Source organism: Pristis pectinata, chromosome 23 (assembly GCF_009764475.1).
Source record: "Pristis pectinata isolate sPriPec2 chromosome 23, sPriPec2.1.pri, whole genome shotgun sequence".
Taxonomy (NCBI): Eukaryota; Metazoa; Chordata; class Chondrichthyes; order Rhinopristiformes; family Pristidae; genus Pristis; species Pristis pectinata.
Window position 1 is genome coordinate 33835084 of NC_067427.1, and position 21897 is coordinate 33856980.

The 21897-nt window shown below is 42.0% G+C and overlaps 1 protein-coding gene across 7 annotated transcripts in view; it reads right to left on the reverse strand.

Annotated features, from left to right (window-relative positions):
- Positions 1 to 21897, reverse strand: part of LOC127582227 (histone-lysine N-methyltransferase EHMT1-like) — a 193079-nt gene that overhangs the window by 20844 nt on the left and 150338 nt on the right. For all 7 annotated transcript variants that reach the window (XM_052037349.1, XM_052037351.1, XM_052037353.1 and 4 more), the window contains 2 exons: positions 16262 to 16348; positions 7786 to 7864 (listed from right to left, as the gene is read on the reverse strand). In XM_052037349.1, the coding sequence (XP_051893309.1) occupies positions 7786 to 7864; positions 16262 to 16348 (166 nt within the window). The remainder of the gene's footprint in view (positions 1 to 7785; positions 7865 to 16261; positions 16349 to 21897) is intronic.

Sequence of the window (21897 nt, forward strand, 5' to 3'; positions counted from 1 at the left end):
GAAAACAAGTAATACCTAATTTGTCCCACTCTTTAAAAACTACATTAGTCATAGAAGGTTTAAAAAAGTAATTAAAGGAAATGGGACTGGATAAAGAAAAACTCAATAAACCAAAATATTTTCTGAATTGTAACCAAGTCCTCAAAACATGTTTAACTACTAAATTATCTGTTAGTTTATTTAATGATATTGGAAGTGAAGAACCAATCAAAGAGATAATAGAAAATTTTTTAACAGAATTAATTTCCGAAGAGACCCATACTGGACGAGCCTCTTGATTAATGTAATGTAACCAAAATATAAGATTTCGTATATTGACTGCCCAGTAATAAAATCTAAAATTAGGTAAGGCTAAACCTCCGTTCTTTTTAACCTTCTGAAGGTGAACTTTATTTAGTCTAGGATGTTTATTATTCCACATATAGGAAGAAATAATTGACTCAAGAGAGTCAAAGAAAGATTTAGGAATAAAAACAGGTAAAGCCTGAAATAGATATACAAATTTAGGTAAAACACTCATTTTAATAACATTAATTTGGCCAATCAATGATATAGAAAGGGGAGACCAACTTGATAAAACCCTTTTCACATAATGCAGTAAGGTGAAAAAATTTTCTTTAAATAAATGCTTATAATTTTTAGTAATTGACACCCCCAGATAGGTAAAATGATTTCTTACAATTTTAAAAGGAATGTTAATATCAACTGGTACCAAGTTATTCAGAGGAAAAAGTTCACTCTTGTATAAGTTCAATTTGTAGCCTGAAAAATGACTAAAGCGAGAAAGTAAAGAAAGCACAGGAGGTAAGGAGGCTTCAACATTAGATATAAAGAGTAATAAGTCATCAGCATATAAAGCAACTTTATGGTTAATACCTCTTCTGGAAATACCAAAGATATCTCTAGATTCTTGGAGAGAAATAGCTAAAGGTTCTAAGGCCAAATCAAAGAGCAAAGGACTCAAAGGACATCCCTGTCTGGTTCCACGTTGAAGTTTAAAAGATTTAGAATTTTGAAAATTAGTGAGAACTCGAGCAGAAGGGGATAAATAAAGTAATTTAATCCATTGGATAAAATTGGGCCCAAAATTAAATTTCTCTAAGGTATTAAATAAGTAATTCCATTCAATCCGATCAAAGGCCTTCTCAGCATCTAGAGATATCACACATTCCAATATTTCCTTACAGGGAGAATAGATAATTTCAAAAAATGACGGATATTAAAATGAAAATATAGATTTTTAATAAAGCCAGTCTGATCATCCGATATAATTGAAGGTAAAATATTTTCAATTTTCTTTCTGTTATTGACTCCTAATGCACAAAATTAGGAAGGAAATCATAAGGAACAGAGCTTTTCCTCACGCTGACACAACTTTCAAAGTTGTTGAAAAGCTAATCAATTATTTAAGCTGATAATCAGCATGGTCAGTTGCAAAGCTTCTGACTGCCAGTATCTAGAATCAGATTAAGGGTGAGGCAAGCAGGTACTGTCCTTCTTAATGGAATTTGATATGAATTTTGAAATCAAACCAGTTCTGAAGGAAATTGATATTGTCGCAAGGAAGTGGAATGATGGTGTGGGGTCTCCAAATTTGACCCCATCCTTTGGGTGGACCAAGTAAGAGCGGTAAGAAGCAATGAATGGAGAGTAAGTGGTGAGACGAAAGACACGGGTACAGGAGAGAGAGCGTGAGAGAGAGAGAGCGAGAGCGAGCGAGAGCGAGAGCGAGAGCGAGCGAGAGCGAGAGCGAGCGAGAGCGAGAGCGAGCGAGAGAGAGCGAGAGAGAGCGAGAGAGAGCGAGAGAGAGCGAGAGCGAGAGAGAGCGAGAGCGAGAGAGAGAGAGCAAGAGAGAGAGAATACATTGAATAATTGGAGAGGATTAAGGAAATTTTAGGTGATGACATGGTGAGGTAGAAAGCCACATAAGATTGGGAGAACCGCTGAGGGCCACATTTTCAAGAGTCTGCAACCATTGGTGATTGCTTTAGATACTAAACACAACTATGCCACTGCCATTTCTGAAAAAAAAAGTATGAGAGAGAAATTGGTGACCAAAATATATAAGTAGGAATGGGGGGGGGGAGGGGGTGGGAAGAAAACTGCAACACAAAACAATCATAGGAAACACAAGAGACTGCAGATACTGCAACCTGCAGAAAAAAAGTGGGTCAAGCAAAGAAAGTGGAGGGAAATGGACAGTCGACGTTTCAGGTCAAGACACTACATCTAGACTGAAAGATAGAGGGGAGATGGTCAGTATAAAGGGGTGAGGAGGAGCAAGAGCTGGCATGAGATAGGTGCATCCAAGCGAGGAGGGGTGAGTTTTTTTGGGGGGAGCGGTAGTGGAAATAACGACAGAGGCTGGGAGGTGTTAGGTGGAAGCGACAAAGGATTGCAGATGATGGAATCTGATAAGAAAGGAAGTTGGAGCTTGGAACCAAATAAGGGAGGTGGGGTGGGCAGATGAGAACAGCAGGGAGAGGGGACCCAGTAGGAAAAGGGGCAAAGGGGGTGCAGAGTACCTGACACTGGAGAATTCAATGTTCATCCTACCAGGCTGTAGATTACCCAGGTGGAATACGAGGTTCTATTCCTCTAGTTCATTTTTAGCCTCACCTTGGCAGTGGAGGGGCTGAGGACAGAGACGTGGGTGTGGGAATGGGGAGAGGAATTAAAATGGCTGGCAACCAGGAGCTGCAGACGGCCACAGTGGACAGAGCACAATTAGTTGGCACAGTGGACGCCCAGTCTGTGCTTGGTATCACTGACGTAGAGGCCACATCGAGAACCTCAGATGCAAGACAAAATTGGAGGAGGTGCATGTGCCTCACCTGGAAGGGCTGTTTAGGGCCCCAGATAGTGGTGAGGGAGGAGGTGTAGGGACAAGTGTTACACCGCCTACAATCGCAGTGTCTTGGGGGGGGGGGGGAATGAGATGGGTGGGGAGGGATGAGTGAAGCAGGGAGTCACGGAGAGAGTGGTCCCTGCAGAAATCAGGGCGTGGAGGGGAAGATGTGGCTGGTGGTGGGATCGCGCATTGTAGCTGGCGGAAATGTCTAAGAATTATATGCTTGTGGGGTAAAAGGCAAGGACTAGGGGGTCTCTAACTGTGTTCAGTCTGCCAGGGGGAGGGAGAGGTTAAGAGTAGAAGCGCATGAAAAAGACGAGATGTGGGCGAGGGCTCCAGTAACCATGGTGGGGGGTGGGGGGTGGGAAGAAGCCCCGCTTTCTGAGAAAGGAGATCTCAGATGAAAACAAGCACAAAAACTAAACAAGCACAAGCAGGTGAACTGATATTCTCCTGTCTGAAATATAGCACCTCTGCATATCAACACTTAAATTCTTGCACATGGTTCACTCTTCCTAACCCCAATCCTAAATGTGTCTTGATTTTCAGCTTCAGTGTCGATATTTGAAATTGAAAATATCTAGGCAGACATTTATAACTGGGAAACCTTGTTCAAAGAGGGAAACATTTTTCTGCAAACGTTTTGTATTGTATTTGATTTCTTGGAAAAACAAATCATTCTAAACATTTTTGAAAATGCTACTTTTTAAGTTAAATTAACATTTCAAAGGTTTAAAAATTGAAATAAATATATACTCTACGCAGTAAACTTGATTTACCTAGTATTTCTTTCTACCTTTTAAAACCTTAATCTCCAGCACTGCTGGAGAATGGCCCTACAAGCTTCCAAAGTGTACTTCCTAAATCCTACTGAAATCTTAGACTCCAGAAAATGCTCTAAAATTCTAGTACATGTTCAGGAACATTTTGACCAGAATTCCTAATTCAAAAACTGCCAAAGTTTCAAGATTTTGAATACCTACCTCCCAAGCTTGCAGATCCTCCCAATAATTTGAGATCCCAGGACCTAACCAGAATATCCCTCAGTGCTCCTTCCCTGAACTGCCAGATTCCAGGCTGCCTTCCCTCTACTTCCAGCTCATCAGACTTCCTCCTATTACTGATACAACAGCATTGCTTCCGATTCTTCTTGGTTTAATATCTTTTTCATAAACACTTAATTTACTGAATGCTAAATCACAAAAAACTAAAGAAATTATGAATTATTTCATTCATAGTAATACAATTATCCAACACACTCTTAGATGTGCCATTTTAGTACATGGACATTTTGTTGTTCCACAGAACGTCAGATATTCCAAGCAAAATTATTGAGAATATTTAAAGCTGTTAGCCAGTGAACTAAATGGGAATGTGCTTAAACCCTTGAGATCCAAAGATACAAAATATACTATTGTATTTCATTAATATATTTTTAAGAACATTTTTAAAGGCTCAAAAGGAAACTACATACTTTCAAAGTCAAGTTCTTCTTGAGCTAAATAATCTGGAAAGCACTCTAGCTGACAAGTCACAACTGTCCTCTGTTTCCAGTGAAGAATCACTATGTTGGATTGCTTTTCCATAGCAGAAGAATATTATTTATTAACAACATTTAAAAGGTACTTGGAGAGGTACATGGTTAGGAAAGGTTTAATGGGATATGGGCCAAATGGGACTAGCTTAGATGGGAATTTTGCTTGGCATGGACCAGTTGGGCCGAAGGGCCTGTTTTCTTGCTGTAAGACTCCATGATTCCAAGAAATCACACTGACATCGACAACAAAACCTGTTAGTGACATGACATGGAATCGTGTGTCTTGGAACTTCAGCCTTAAATTGAATTAAAAGTTCTGTACTAAGTCATCATGTAGCGTACTGGATGTCAACGTCTTCCAACTTCCAGAATAACCACTTGGTTAGACCAACAGCAGTATGAACATTCTAACTGTGTTTGGCAGCCCATCACACCCACAAGGTGAGGAGAAATACATCTTAAAATATATCTTATTTTTCCCTGCCAGAGGTTTTTTTCACGAGCTATTCAAAGAATTTTGTCAATGGAAAGTAATGATAATTTTGTTTTAATTAATTAAAGTAACTTTTCAAATTTGCCATCTGAATGCTATTATGGCACCTTAATATTGCACATTGAAATTAACAGTCCTCAACTTGTTTTTTTCAAAATTTTCCATCTTTCATATTCCAGTGAATTCATTTACATTCATAGTCACAGAGTTGTACAGGATCAGGACTCCAGCCCACCACACCCACCTTTTGCCCATCCACACTAATCCCATCTGCCTGCATTAGGTCCGTATCCTTCCATACCTTGTCTAAATGTTTCTTAAACATAGCAATTGTATCTGATTCCACCTTCCAGATATCCACCACTCTCTGTATATAAAAAAAAACCTTTCCCCGCAAGTCCCCTTTAAAACTCCTTCCTCTCACCTTAAACATATGCCCTCTTGTTTTTGACATCTCCATCATGGAAAAGGATTCTGACCATCTACCCTATCTACACCTCTTATAATTTTATATAATCAGGACACCCCTCAGCCTTTTTTGACTCCGGGGTAAACAGGACTGGCTCTCCATTCAGCTTTGGAGCACCCAGACAACAACAAATCTTACGCCGGGCTGCTGTTTATTGATTACAGCTCGGCATTCAACACCATCATCCCCTCAGTACTAATCAACAAGTTTCAAAACCTGGGCCTCTGTACCTCCCTCTGCAACTGGATCCTCGACTTCCTTATCGGGAGACCACAGTCAGTGCGGATCGGTAGTAACATCTCCTCCTTGCTGACAATCAACAGAGGCACACCTCAAGGATGCGTGCTTAGCCACCTGCTCTACTCTTTCTGCACTCATGACTGTATGGCTAAGTACAGCTCAAACACCATCTATAAATTCATTAATGATACCACCATTGTTTACCACCATTGTTGGCAGAATCTCAGATGGCGATGAGGAGGCGTACAGGAGTGAGATAGATCAGTTGGTCGAGTGGTATCGCAACAACAACCTCACACTCAACGTCAGCAAGACCAAGGAAATGATTGTGGACTTCAGGAAGCGGAAGTTGGGAGAACACACACCAGTCCTCACTGAGGGGTCAGCAGTGGAAAGGATGAGCAGCTTCGAGTTCCTGGGTGTCAACATCTCAGAGGATCTATCCTGGGCCCAACACATTGATGCAATCACAAAGAAGGCACGCCAGCAGCTCTACTTCATTAAGAGTTTGAGATTTGGTATGTCACCAAAGACTCTTGCAAATTTCTACAGATGTACGGTGGAGAGCATTCTGACTGGTTGCATCACAGCCTGGTATCCATCAGCATCCATCACTAAGGACCCACACCATCCAGGACATGCCCTCTTCTCGTTACTACCATCAGGTAGGAAGGTACAGGAGCCTGAAGACCCACAGTCAACGATTTATGAACAGCTTCTTCCCCTCCACCATCAGATTTCTGAAAGGTCCATGAACCCATGAACACTACTTCGTTATTCCTTTTGTTTTGCACAGTTCTGTAATTTATAGTAATTTTATGTCTTTGCACTGTACCGCTGCTGCAAAACAACACATTTCAGTGATAATAAACCCGATTCTGATCCAATCTCTCCCCATAACTAGGATCCTCTAATCCAGGCAACATCCTGGCAAATATCCTCTGCACTCTTTCAAGCGCAATCACATCATTCTTATAGTGTGGCAACCAGAAATGTGCACAAATACTCCAAAAACCAGTGTTTTGTAAACTTGCAACATAACATCCAATTTTTGTATTCTAATGTCCTGACTTAAGACGACAAATATGCCATATGCCTTCTTTACCACTTTATCTTCCCACGTCTGGGCTTGGAACCATGCACTTGAACCCCTAGGTCTCTCCGTTCATCAACATTCCTTAGCACCCTACCATTTACTGTGGATGTTCCAGCCCTATTTGACCTCCCTAAATACATCATCATCCACTTGCATAACTTCCATCTGCCAATCTCGCCATCCACAACTCCACCAACTTTGTTGTCAACTGCAAACTTACTAATCATACCTCCTATATTCATATCCAAGTCGTTGTTTGTGATTTGTCTGTCAACAAGTATCCCAGCACCAATCCCTGCAGTATACCACTGGTCACAGACTTCCAATCAGAGAAACATCCCTCCGTCACTACCCGTGGCCTCCTATCACCAAGCCAATTTTGGATCCAATCAGCCCACTCACCTTGAATTCCACATGCCTTAGCCTTAACCATGTGGGATGTCAGCAAATGCCTTACTGAGGTCCACACAGACAACACCTGCTGCCCTGCTCAATTAACCTTAATCACCGCCTCAAAAAACTCAAATTACTGAGACAGGATTTTTCCACATAAATCCCTGATTTATGTGGAAAAATCCCTGACAATCCCTGATCAGCCCCTGCCTTTCCCATTGGATTTTCTCCAATAATTTCCCTACCCCTGATGTAAGGATCACCAGCCTGTAGTTACCTGGCTAATCTCTGCTGCCCTTCTTAAATAAAGGAACATTAGCTATCCTCCAGTCTTCACCTGTGCTTAATGCAGATGCAAAAACGCAAGTGCCCAGCTATCTCCTCCCCTGCTTCCCGTAGCAGGACAACACAACAGTAATACAATAATAAATACTTCAATAATAACTGCATTCAGTGACATTAAATACAGTTTTTCTGACCAACTATTTTGCTCATTTTCTTTATTGAGAAGTTTTCTTTTTATATCACTTCTGATTACCAGACTGGATTTTAAGAAGTCAGGACAACAACAAAGACTTCTTTGTTGTATATAAGGAATCACAGTGAGGTAAGCTAGTTCACAAATTAAATGTTAGTCTAATTCACAATAACATAGAAAAAATGGTTAACCCGACACAAAATGACAACGTAACAGAATAATGAGTACCTTATTATCGAGGTCAAAAAGATAAGAGTCATCTTCTCGTACGTCTGCTTCTGCATCTGTTATAAGTTCCCCCACATACCTTGTACAAAGAAATGAAACTATATAAAAGGCTGTTTTAATAGATGAATTAGTATTACTAAAACACTCGTCAAACAACTTGACTGATGGAACAAACAATGACCTGTCACAATATCTGATCCTGAATTTTTTTTAGGAATCTCAAGAACAATATTTTCAGACACAGACTTTAAAACATACATCAGCGATGAGCACATTAAGAAACGTTTATCATTATCAATATATGAAGAATAATGATCAATTCTAATCAAATGCAATGTATGGTATTCTAAAAAGTAAGAAATCAGGATAATGTAGCAACAGTAATTGTGGGAAAAACAAGCTCACACAGGACAACGCACAGAACACATCAGTGCTCATCAGTAATCCAACACTGATCCCTGGAGAGTGCCAGGGCTTTGAAAGTCACAGTGCTGAGGCTAACTAAGCCAACCTCTTCATAGTGTTCCAATTGTGATGGCCCATTCCCCACTTCCCATGGCCACATCTTGCCCTCATTTAGCTGAGCTGGTTGTGAAAGCCATGCTTTGCTGACCCTCCACACCCCATAGGTTCAGCTTCAGGTGTTAGAGAACTGGGCCCCACCTACAAAACATCCTGGCAGCCAGCAAAGGAAGCAATAAGCTTTGTCAGTTGTGAAAGCTGCCTTGATTTTAATGGTTCTTAAATGTCTCTGACATTTAAACACTGCTAAAGTTAATATATTTTAAATATAGAAATTAAAAAAATTGAAAACTAAAATACTAGTTAAAAACACTGAACTAAAGCAAAGCAATTTAAAACAAAACTTACCTGATCATGAGCAAGGTCAGACCTGGTATAGTAGGCCCTAGATTTTAGTGCTTCACAGCATATGTGAAGCAGCTCAGGATTTAATTCAACAATCCTGAACATTATGCTATGCATATCAGCACTGGATATTTTCAAGGGAAAGTGAAATATAATGTTTCTCTCACCAGGAAAATATCCAAACTCATGGCTAATGAAGGCAGTTATAAACTAATGTTTACCTCCATTGGAAGAATGACCCAAATGTGTCAGTTTTTGCCAAATAAGAAAAAAAATATGCACAAGGCTGCCAACATTTAAAGACAAACACACATGAAGACAGAAAATCAACTTTTACAAGCTCTCTTGCTTCCAGGGATAATTAGTCCATTCCTTTAACAACTTTTAACCAAAATATTAATAGGCAAATATTCCTCGACAATACAACCCCAAGTACCTCGCATACAAGTAGTTTATAACAAATCATCCGAAAAAAAATACATCCCTCTCCTATGTAAAGTTCCTGTAATCCATTGGCATAACAGACAGGTGAGATAATAAATGACTTTGGAATGAACATCTTGAAGGACAGAATATGAAGGCAAATCAGCGACTTCAGTTTTCATCTTTAATAGGGATTTCTGGGCATCGTACCATTTTGCTGGAGAGCACATTAGTAACTTTAGCTCAAGTAAAAGAGACAATAAAGTTAATCTAAAACCAGCAAATGTTGGAAATGCTCAGCAAGTTTGACAGCATCTGTGCAAAGAGAAAGTTAACACTTGAGAAGCAAAAAATAAACTGCTGGAGGAACTCAACGGGTCAGGCAGCATCAGTAGAGGGAAATGTTTCAGGTCGAGACCCTTCATCTGGACTGAAAAAGTAGAGAGGAGATAGCCAGTATGATGAGGTAAGGAGGGGTGGAACAAGAGTTGGCAAGAGGAGGGTCGAGAGACAGTGGGGGGGTAGGGGGTAAGAGTGGAAATGACAGCAGAGGCTGGGAGATGATAGGTGGAACCAACAAAGGGCTGCAGGTGATAGAATCTCCTATCAGAGGGTGAAACATGGAACCAAATAAGGGAGATAAGTGAGCAGATGGGGACAGTAGGGGGAGGGGACCCAGTGGAAGGAGTTTGTGGGTGAAGGCAGACGGAGTAGGTGGAAGAGTGAAAGAAACAGTGATCGGGAGCTGATGGGGGAGGGGGTGGGTGTGTGTAGGCGGAACTGGATAGATCAGGAGGAGAAAGAAAAGAGAAAGGGGCAGAGGGGGAGCAGGTTACCTAAAACTGGAGAATTCAGTGTTGATGCCATTGGGTTGTGAACTACTCAGGCGGAATATGATGTGCTGTTCCTCTAGCTTGCGTTTGGTCTTTCCTATCAGATTCCATCATCTGCAGCCCTTTGCTGCCCCCACCTCTCACCTCCCAGCCTCTGTCACTAGTTCCACTCTCCTCTCGCCCATTTGTCCATCACTCCTCCTCACCTGGATCCACCTGTTGCTTGCCAGCTCTTGCCTCACCCCCTCCCCACTTTACACTGGCTATCTCCTTTCAGTCCTGAAGAAGGGTCTCAACCTGAAATGTCGACTGTCCATTTCCCTCCACAGATGCTGTCTGACCCGCTGAGTTCCTCCAGCAGTTTGTTTTTTTGCTCCTGATTCCAGCATCTGAAGTCTCATCCCTCCAGTAAACATTTCAGGTCTGGAACTCACCTCTGATAAACATTAACGTTTCTCTTTCCAGAAATGCTGCCTGGCCTGCTGATTGTTTTCCAGCTTTTCCTTTTTATTTCAGATTTCCTACATCTAGTTTTTTTGATTTTCACAATAAACTTGATGAATGGTATATGAAAATGTTGCAGAAAGCAAAGCTGTTTACATTGGGGGAAAGAAGTAGCTTAAAGAGGATCTCCATGAAAATTTTCAGAGTCTGATGAAGCAGATGGTATCGAGTTTTACTTTGCGATCTGGTTTAGCAGCAATTCTTGGGCTTGAGATATACGGTTAAAGCTTGGTTAGAAAACAGAATAGAATTCAGAAAATATTCCATTATGCACACTGTACCAGTAGACTAAACCAGCATTTCAGCAGAGGAGGTGCTGGACATCTTAAAAGGTATGAATATAGACAAATCTCCAGGGCCTGAGCAGGTATATCCAAGAACACTGTGGGAGGCCAGAAAAGAAATTGTAGGAGCCCCGACTGAAATATTTGCACCATTGTTAGCCACAGGGGAGGTGCCGGTAGACTGGAGGGCAGTGAATGTTGTGCCTTTTTTTAAGAAGAGCTGCAAAAATAACCTGGGAACTATCGACCACTAAGTCTATCACCTGTGGTAGGCAAGTTACTGGAGAGGATTCTAAGGGATAAGATATACCTACACCTGGAAAGATAGGGTTGATTAGCAGTAGTCAGCACAGCTTTGAGCGTGGGAGATTACATCTCATGAACTTGATTGAGTGTTTTGAAGAAGTAACCAAGGTTGATGAGGGCAGCACAGTACATAAGAAACAGGAGTAGGAGGAGGCCATCTGGCCCATTGAGCCTGCTCTGCCATTCAATAAGATCATGGCTGATTTGGCCGTGGACTCAGATACACCTACCTGCCTTTTCCCCAGAACCCTTAATTCCCCTACCATGCAAAAATCTATCTAACGGTGTCTTAAATATATTTAATGAGGTAGCCTCTACTGCTTCCCTGGGCAGAGAATTTCACAGATTCACTACTCTCTGGGAAAAATATCTCCGTCATCTCCGTCCTAAATCTATTCCCCTGAATCTTGAAGCTATGTCCCCAGTTCTAGTCTCACCTACCAGTGGAAACAACCTTCCTGCCTCCATCTTATCTATCCCTTTCATAATTTTATGTTTCTATAAGATCCCCTCTCATTCTTCTGAATTCCAGCAAGTATAGTCCCAAGCCACTCAATCTCTCCTCATAGGCTCACCCCCTCATCTCTGGAATCAACCTGGTGAACCTCCTCTGCACCGCCTCCAAAGCCAGTGTATCTTTCTCCAAATACAGAGACCAGAACTGCAGACAGTACTCCAGGTGCAGCCTCACCAGTACCCTGTACAGTTGCAGCATAACCTCCTAGCTCTTAACTTCAATCTCTCTGGCAATGAAGGCCAACATTTGCCTTCTGAATAACCTGTTGCATCTGCAAACCAACTTTTTGCAGTTCATGCACAAGCACTCCCAAGTCCCTCTGCACTACAGCATGTTGCAGTCTTTCACCATTTAAATAATAATCTGATCCCAATTTTTCTTTCTGCCAGATCCTTGCCGACTCACTCAACCTATCTATATCTCTCTGCAGACTCTCGGCATTCCCTGCACAATTTGCTTTTCCACTCAGTTTAGTGTCATCAGCAAACTTAGATACGCTACACTCAGTCCCTAATGTATATCGTGAACAGTTGCAGGCCCAGCACCGACCCCCGTGGCACCCCGCTCACCACTGATTGCCAACCAAAGAAACACCCATTTATCCCAACTCTCTGCCTTCTATATAATCTAAACATGAGTCTGGGTGGGAGGAGGATTATCTGTTCTCCATAAGAGGGAAGATTCTTGCAATAGTTGATGCGGATTTTTCAAAGTAAGGCGGAGCCAAATGAATAACTGCCAATTATCCACACACCCACCCACCCCAATGCTACACAGCTGACAGGTTTACACTGAAATGCTTTAATAGCAAACAGTGCCCAATGTCCCAGTCTAATCTTTATCAGTGAGCATGACAAAGGACTGGTATTTAAAGATTACATTTCTATAGACGAGATTCTTTTTTTAGTCAGCATTAACAGTGATGGTAGATGTCACTGACTTCAAAGAAACCCATCCACAGTGTGGGCTTTTCCTTTTGCAATATTCCATGCCACGAGGCACCTTCTGCGAGGCATCTGTGATGGCAAACGCCAGTGAACTCTTTATGCAGGCTAAGCTGCAATCACATTGAAAAATTCATATATTTGGCAAATTAGGAAGCAAAGAGAACTTAGTTTGTTTAACTTTTTCAACATTTTAAAGAAAGCACAATAAAGAAATAGCTATGTATATGGATAAAAGTAGAAGTAAACTTTAAATATAGAGATTAGTTTTCATTATTTTTAAACTGATAAATTTTTAAATCTTAATCTGATAAAATGACAACACATATATAAAATGATTCTTTTAAGAGCAGGAATAGTGTTCAGCAATAATTATATCTTAGTATAGTTGAAATCACAGTCAAATCTCATTCAACAAGCATTTTCAGTAGATTTTTGTAGAAAAGGCAAATGGGATTAGTATAGATAGGCATGATAGTCAGCATAGACGTGGTGCACCGAAGGGCCTGTTTCTATGCTTTACAACTCTATGACTACTAGTTAACCAATTCTCTATCCATGCTAATATATTACCCCCAACTCCATATATCCTTATCTAATGGATGTCTTTTACATGGCACCTTATGGAATGCCTTCTGAAAATCCAAGTATACAACACCTACCTGTTCCCTTCTATCCACTGCGCTCATTATATCCTTAATATCCTGCCCTTCCTGAATCCATGCTGTGTCTGCCTGAGACTTCTATCCAGACGTCTCGCTATTTATTCCTTAATGATAGCTTCAAGCATTTGCCCAACTACAGATGTTAAGCTAACTGGCCTACAGTTACCTGCCTTTAGCCTACATTTTTATTTAAACAGTGGCGTAACATTCGCTGTTTTCCAATTTGCTGAGACCTGCCCAGAGTCCAGAGAATTTTGGTAAATTATCACAAACACCTCTACTATAACTCCCACCATTTCTTTCAGTACCCTGGAATGCATCCCATCAGGATCAGCAGACTTGTCTACCTTTAGACTCACTAATTTGTTCATCACTACCTCTTTAGTGACAGCGACTGTATCGAGGTCCTCACCCCCCATCGAATCCATAACATCTCTCTTTGGCATATTAGACGTGTCCTCCACCGTGAAGACTGACGCAACATAGTCGTACAAGGCCTTGGCCATTTCCACATTACCCAATATTAATTTCCCCCTTGTCATCTTCCAAGGGACCTACATTCACTTTAGCCACCCTTCTCCGCTTTATATAATTACAAAATCTTTCACTATATGTTTTTATATTTTGTGCTAGTTTATTTTCATAATCTATCTTCCCTTTCCTTATTGCTTGCTTAGTGGTTCTTTCTTGCTTTTTAAAGTTTTCCCAGTATTCCAGTTTGTCACTACTCTTCATGACTTTGTATGCATGAGCTTTTAGCTTGATACCTTCTTTTATTTCCTTAGTTGTCCAAGGCTGGCTCTCCCCACCCTTTCTGTCCTTGCTTTTAACTGGAATATACTGTTAATGTTGAGCACTGTGAAAAATCTCTTTGAAAGTCTTTCACTGTTCCTCAACTGTCCCACCACACAGCCTGTGTTCCCAGTCTACACTAGCCAACTCCTCCCTCATCCCATTGTAGTCTCCCTTGTTTAGGCATAATACACTGGGTTTAGATCGAACTATTGCACCTTCCATTTGTATGAGAAATTCAAATCATACCATGATCACTCTTTCCAAGAGGATCCCTAACTACAAGACCATTAATGTTACCTGTCTCATTGCACAGGATCAGATCTAAGATAAAATTTTCCCTTATAGGTTCACGAACATGCTGTTCAAGAAGGCTATCATGGATGCATTCTATGAAGTCCTCCTCAAGACTGCCTCGACCAACTTGATTCGCCCAATCTATGTGCAAGTTAAAGTCCCTATGACAACTGATGTTCCATTCTTAAATGTATCAAATATTTCTTGATTTACTGCCTGTGCCACTGTAAAGTTATTATTTGGTGTCCTATAGACAACTCCCACCAGTGATTTTTTTTCCCTTTACTATTCCTAATCTCTACCCTCTACCCTGACGTGGTCTACGTGGACTTCACCAACACCCTTAATAAGGTTTCACGTGGTAGGCTGCTCTGGAAAGTTAAACTGCATGGAATCCAGGGAGCGCTGGCTAACTGGATACACAACTGGCTTGATGGTAGGAAGCAGAGGGTGATGGTGGAAGGTTGTTTCTCAGACTGGAGGCCCACAATTAGAGGTGTGCCTCAAGGGTCAGTGCTGGGCCCATTGTTGTTTGTCATTTATATCAACAATCTGAATAAAAATGTACAAGGCATGGTTAGTAAGTTTGCAGATGACACTAAAATAGGTGGTGTAGCGGACAATGAAGGTTATCAAAAAATTACAGGGGGATATTGATCATCTAAACAAGTGGAACGAGGAATTGCAAATGGGAGTTTAATTCAGATAAGTGCGAGATGTTGCATTTTGGAAAGTCAAATCAAGATAGGATTTTCACAGTAAACGTAGGGCCCTCGGGAGTGTTGTTGAACAGAGGGACCTTGGAGTGCAGCCAGCATAATCAAAGACCCCACCCACCCAAGTCATTCTCTCTTCTCTCCTCTTCCATCAGGGAGAAGATACAGGAGCCTGAAGGCACGTACCACCAGGCTTAAGGACAGCTTCTACCCCACTGTGATAAGACTATTGAACGGTTCCCTTATACAGCGAGATGGACTCTGACCTCACGATCTACCTTGTTGTGACCTCGCACCTTATTGCATTGCACTTTCCCTGTAGCTGTGATACTTTACTCTGTACTGTTATTGTTTTTACCTGTACTACATCAATGCACTCTATACTGACTCAATGTAACTGCACTGTGTAATGAACTGACCTGTACGATCGGTATGCAAGACAAGCTTTTCACTGTACCTCGGTACAAGTGACAATAATAAACCGATACCAATACCTGGCTCCCTGAAAGCGGAGTCAAGGTAAACAGGACAGTGAAGAGGCTTTTGGCATACTAGTCTTTATCAGTCAGGGCAATAAGCATAGAAGTTGGGAGATCATGGTGTGGTTGTACAAGATGCTGGTGAGGCCGCATTTGGAATATTGTGTTCAGTTTTGATCACCCTGAGTGCAGAAAAGATTTACTTGAGGGATTGAGACATATGGAGAGGTTGGACAGACTAGGACTTTTTCCTTTGGGGCGTAGGAAACGCAGAGGTGATATTATAGAGGTATACAAGATCATTAGGAATATAGATAGGGTGAAAGCAGTCTTTTACCCCAGGGTTGGGGAATCAAGAACTAGGTTTGAGATGAGAGGGAAAAGACTTAATAGGAACTTGAGGGGCAACTTTTTTTGTTTACACAGAGGGTGGTATGTATGTGGCATGAGCTGCCAGAAGTAGTAGTTGAGGCAGGTACAATAACAACTTTTAAAAGACAGCTGAACAGGTGTATCGATGTGAAAGGTTCAGAAGATTATGGGCCAAACGCTGGCAAATGGCACGAGCTTGGATGTACATCGTGGTTGGTATGGACCAGTTGGGCTGAAGGGTCTGTTTCCCTGCTGTGTGACTCTACTAAACCTCAATATAGCTTCAATAGTTTGATGGCAAGAGTGGAGGATTTGGGGTATTTCAAGTGGATAATGGATATTACGTGGGCAGCTTGTGCTACATAAAACTATAAGTAACAATTTAAGACCAATCTGATAGACTGGAGAGACTGATGCAATGATGCAATCATTCTAGCTTTCCAATGTTGCATCATTGTTGTGCAGTGTAGCACTTACTCGCAGATAAAATGACCCTTGGGAATGTCCTGCAGTGACCGAACGCCCCAGCCCATCTTGTGTGTACGATACGTCTGTAGTCGAACCCTAAGGGAATAGAATAAACAACCAAAATTGTAACTACACCATGGTTCCAAGCAAGTCGGTGAAAAAACTTTTGAAAAAAAGCATACCTGCCAATTATTAGCTAGTCACTTACTTCACTGTTAGTTGCATGAAAACTGACTACACCACTTGCCCACATGACAAGTTGTGCATTTCAAAGCAATTCCATATATCTGTAGACAGTACAGGTAATGTCTGCAAATCTTTTCATCTTCATATACAAATCATGAGGTTAATATTTCAGAGGAAAACCTTTTTCTGATATCATGCAGAAGTTATTTTTATCTGTTTTTCTTGAATAATTGCTATTAACCTGCAAGTGAAACCATCTTAGCATGAAGTTTAACATGCAAAATTGCTGCTAGTAACTAAACATAATTGGGAATTCAAACCTATAAAGCACAAGTTAATATTAGAATAGTACATGTTATTCAATAGATTAAAAGCAACAGCTTTGGTTCCAACAGTCTATACTCAAATCATCAGCAAAGTAATGGATGCTATCGTTGACAGAGCAATCAAGCAGTGCCTGCTCTCCAATAACCTGCTCACTGATGCCCAGTTTGGGTTTTGCCAGAATCACTCAGCTTCAGAGATAATCACAACCTTGGCCCAAACATGGACCAAAGGGCAGAGTTCCAGAAATCACGTGAGAGTGACTGCTCTTGATATCAAGGCAGCATATGACTGTACGTGAGATCACTGTTTCCTTCTAAAACTGAAGTCAACGAACTGAGGGAAGATACTTTTTCAGTGGTTGAAGTCGTACCTCACACAAAGGAAGAATGTTGTGACAGTTGGAAGTCAATCATCCCAGTCCCAGGACATCACTGCAGGAGTTCCTCTGGCTAGTGTCCTGGACCCAACCATCTTCATCAATATGGTCAGAAGTGGGGATGTTCACTAATAAATGCACCATTTGCAACTGCTCAGCAAATGAATCAGCCCATCCTTGCAAGCACAGAGACCTAAACAATATTTAGGCATGGACTAATAAATGACACATGAAAATATACAGAAATATGCAGACAATGACCATTTTCAACAAACGAGTGCCTTAACCACTTATCGTCAACATTCAATGGCACTACAATAGTGGAGTCCTCCACCATCAATACTGTGTTAGTCATCACTGACCAGCAGCTCAGCTGCACCAGCAAACCCAAGGCCTTTCCACTAAAGCACAACTCAGGGCTATGATGGAATACTCTCCAGTTATCTGGGTGAGTACAGCACCAATAACTCTCAAGAAGCTGAAAGAGTCTGGGAAAAAGCTGCCCACTTAATTGGAATTCCATCAACCATCCTAAACATTCAAGACCTCCATCACTGGCACACAATGCATACCACTCTATAAAATGTACTCCAGTTACTTGTTCAGGTTACTCCAACAGCAGTGGTTTTGAGCTTCTTGAGGACATTGATGGCAGGGAACTCAGCAATGGTAATGCCACTGAATGTCAAGGATTGGCAGTTTAGACACTCTTCCCGGAAGATGGTCATCACTTGGCACATTTCTAGTGCTAATGTCAGGTGCCACTTATTAGTCCATGCCTAAAATTTCCCAAAACAACAACCACTACCACAAAGAATGACGAGAACAGTAACCACATGGGACCACCATCAGGTTCCCAGTCAAGTCGTACACCATCCTGAGTTGGAAACAACATGGTTGTTGCTGAGTCCTCACCCACAAAAACTGTGCAAGTGCCTTACAGCCGTGGAATAACACAACACAGAAGCAGGCCCTTTACCCACCATGTCCATGCTGATCATCAAGTCATAGCTACACTTGGCAATTCTGTGCTCGGCCAGGTGCTTCTTAAATGTTGCAACATACCTGCTTCCAGTATTTTAACAGGCAGTGTGCTCAACGTGAAAAAAAAACTTACTTTAAGCTTCTCCTTAAACTGAAACCCTTTAGTTTTGGACACCTCTCCCAAAGGGAAAAGTTTCTTATTATCTATGCTTTCTTTGCATCTGTATACCTCAGGACTGTCTTGGCCTCCTCTGCTTCAAGTTAAACAGACCAGCCCAAACAGTCTCTCCTTCTAACTAAACATTCTATTCCAGGCAATTTCCTGGCGAATCCCTTCTGGACTGTGTCCAGTACAATCACACATGCAGATATAGGCAACTGTAGGCAGCATGATGAACAAGTTTGCAGATGGTATGCTAGACAGTGAAGAAGGTTGTCTAAGGTTACAACACGATCCAGATCAACCGGTAAAGGGGACAGAGGAGTGGCAGATGGAATGCAACTCACATGTGCAACGTGATGCATTTTGGGAAGTTAAACCATGGGAAGACAGACACGTTGAATGACAGGACACCAAGAAGTGTTACACAACAGGGAGATCTAGGGGTGCAAGTAATTGGTTCTGTGAAAGTGGTGACAAGGGGTGAGGAAGGCATATGGCACCTTTGCCTTCGTTGAACAGGGCATTGAGTACAAGGGCATTGAGTACAAGAGTTGGGATGTTGTGTTACAGCTCTACAAGACATTGGTGAGACTGCACCTGGAATATTGTGAGCAGTTCTCACACCATACTATAGGAAGCATGAGATTAAGCTTGAGAGGGTGCAGAAAACATTCACAAGGATGTTACTGGGATTGGAGGGCTTGAGGTGCAAGGAGAGACTGGACAGGCTGGGACTATTTTCTCTGGCGCAAAGGAGACTGAGGGGTGACCTTATAGAGAGTTATAAGATCATGAGGGATATAGATAAGGTGGATGGTCACAGTATTTTTCCCAGTGCAATGGAGTTCAAAACTAAAGGGCATATGTTTAAGGTGAAACAATTTAAAGGGGATCCAAGGGGCACACAGAGGGTGCAGGGTATGTGGAATGTGCTGCCAGAGCAAGTTATGGAGGTGGGTACAATTACAGCTTTTAAAAGACATTAAGCCAGTACATGGAAAGGGAAGGTTTAGAGGGAGATGGGCCAAACACAACCTCAGGAAGGCACCTTGGTCGGCATGGACGCGTTGGGCTAAAGGACCTATGTGCTGGCTGTATAACTGTGACGATGAAGCAGGAGAGACCCTTTAGAAAGTTCAGGACAGTACTTAAAAAAACATTAAGGGAAAAGAGGGGCCATGAAATATCACTGGCAGACAAGATTAAGGAGAATCCCAAGGCCTTTTATAAGTATAGTGGAGCATATCCAAAAGACTATGTCCCTCTAGGGACCAAAGGGGCAAGCTATGTTTGGAGCTAGGGGATGTTGGCAAGGCCTTAAATTAACACTTCTCCTCTATATTCATATTAACATTAAAAAGGTGGCATTAGATGTCTTAAAACATGTAACAGCAGATAATTCCCCAGGGCCAAAACAGATCTATCCAAGATGCTATGGGAAGTAAGGGATGAGATTGCTGGGGCCCTGATGGAGATTACTGCATTTTTGCCAGCCACAAGTGAGGTATCAGATGACCGGAGGATAGCTAATGTGGTTCCCTTATTTAAAAGGGCAGCAGGGATAAGCCAGGTAACTTCAGGTCTGCGAGTCTTACATCAATGGTTCAGGAAATTATTGGAAAAAAATTCCAAGGGACAGGATTTATTTACAGTTGGAAAGGCAAGGATTGATTAGGGATAATCAGCATGGCTTTGAGGGGAAAATCTTATCTCTCTGATGGCCAAATCACGTAGATCCCACAGCCAAGAAAGCTCACCGGCGCCTCTACTTCTTCAGGAAGCTAAAGAAATTTGGTATGTCCCTTTTGACACTCACCAACTTTTATTGATGCATCATAGAAAGCATCCCATCTGGATGCATCACGGCTTGGTATGGCAACTGCTCTACCCGGAACCGCAAGAAACTGCAGAGAGTTGTGGACACAGCCCAGCGCATCATGGAAACCAGCCTCGCCTCCTTGGGCTCTGTCTTTACCTCTTGCTGCCTTGGTGAAGCAGCCAGGATAATCAAAGACCCCACCAACCCGGGTCATTCTCTTTTCTCTCCTCTTCCATCAGGCAGAAGATACAGGAACCTGAGGGCACGTACCACCAGGCTTAAGGTCAGTTTCTATCCCACTGTGATAAGACTATTGAACGGTTCCCTTATATGATGAGATGGACTCTGACCCCACAATCTACCTTGTTGTGACTTTGCACCTTATTGTCTACCTACACTACACTTTCTCTGTAGCTCTGACACTTTACTCTGTATTGTTATTGTTTTTACCTGTACTACTTCAATGCACTCTGTACTAACTCAATGCAACTGCACTGTAATGAATTGACCTGTACGATCGGTATGCAAGACAAGTTTTTCCACTGTACCTTGGTACAAGTGACAACAATAAACCAATACCAATTTGAAGAGGTAACTAAGTATACTGATAAGGATAGTGCAGCAGATACTGCCTACATGGACTTTAGTAAAGCCTCTGACAAGGCCCTGCATGTTAGGCTGGTCCAACAAGTTGGTGCTCATGGCATCCAAGGTAAGCTGGCAGATTGGATTCAGAAGTGGCTTAGTAATAGGAGACAGAGGGTGGTGGGGTGTTGCTTTTCTGTTTGGAAGTCAGTGGCCAGTGCACCACAAAGATCAGTGCCGGGAACCTTGACGTTTGTGATGGACATTAATGACTTGGATGTGAATGTAGGAGACGTAATTAGGAATTTTGCAGATGACATTAAAGTTAGTGGTGATGTAGATATTGAGGAGGATTGTCCTAGCTACAGCATGCTATTGATCATCTGGAAAATTGGGCAGAGCAAGAGCAGATGGAATTTAATCGTAACAAGTATAAATGCATTTGCTGTCTTTCAGTCATCTGGAACCTCATCTGTGGCCAGCGAAGATGTAAATAACTCATCAGGGACCCAGCAATTTCCTCCTTTGCCTCCCATGGTAGCCTTGGATCCATCTCATCGGGCCCTGGGGATTTATCCACCTTTATGTCCCCACTAAGACATCCAGTACCTCCTTCCTTTTAATCCTAACATCCCCTAGAACTTCACTGTCCCAGATGAAGTCTCCAACAACAGTGTCTTTCACCTCAGTGAATACAAATGAAAGGTATTCAATAAGACCCCACCCTCATCCTCTGGTGCACACACAGATTGCCCCTTTGGTCCCCATTGAGCGCCACTCTTTCTCTGGTTACTCTCTTGCTTTTACTATACTTATAAAATGGGATTTTCCTTAATTTTATCTGCCAGTGATACTTCATGGCCCCTCTTTGCCATCCTAATTCCTTTTTAAGCTCTCTCTGTACTCCCGAAGGGCCTCCCGCTTTCAGTGCTCAACACCTACCACACGCTTCCTTTATTGCTTTATCAAACCCTTGATATCCGTTGACAAGCAGGGTTCCCTGGACTTGCTGTCCTCACCCTTACAGCAACAACGCCGGCCCTGAACTCTCACTATTTCACTTTTAAAAGCCTCCCACTTCCCTTTACCTGCAAGTAGCTGCTCCCTGTCCATGTTTGCAAGCTCCTGTCTAATGATACTGAAATCAGACTTCCCCTAATTCAGAAACTTAAGTTCTGGACTACCCTTATCCCTTTCTAGAACCA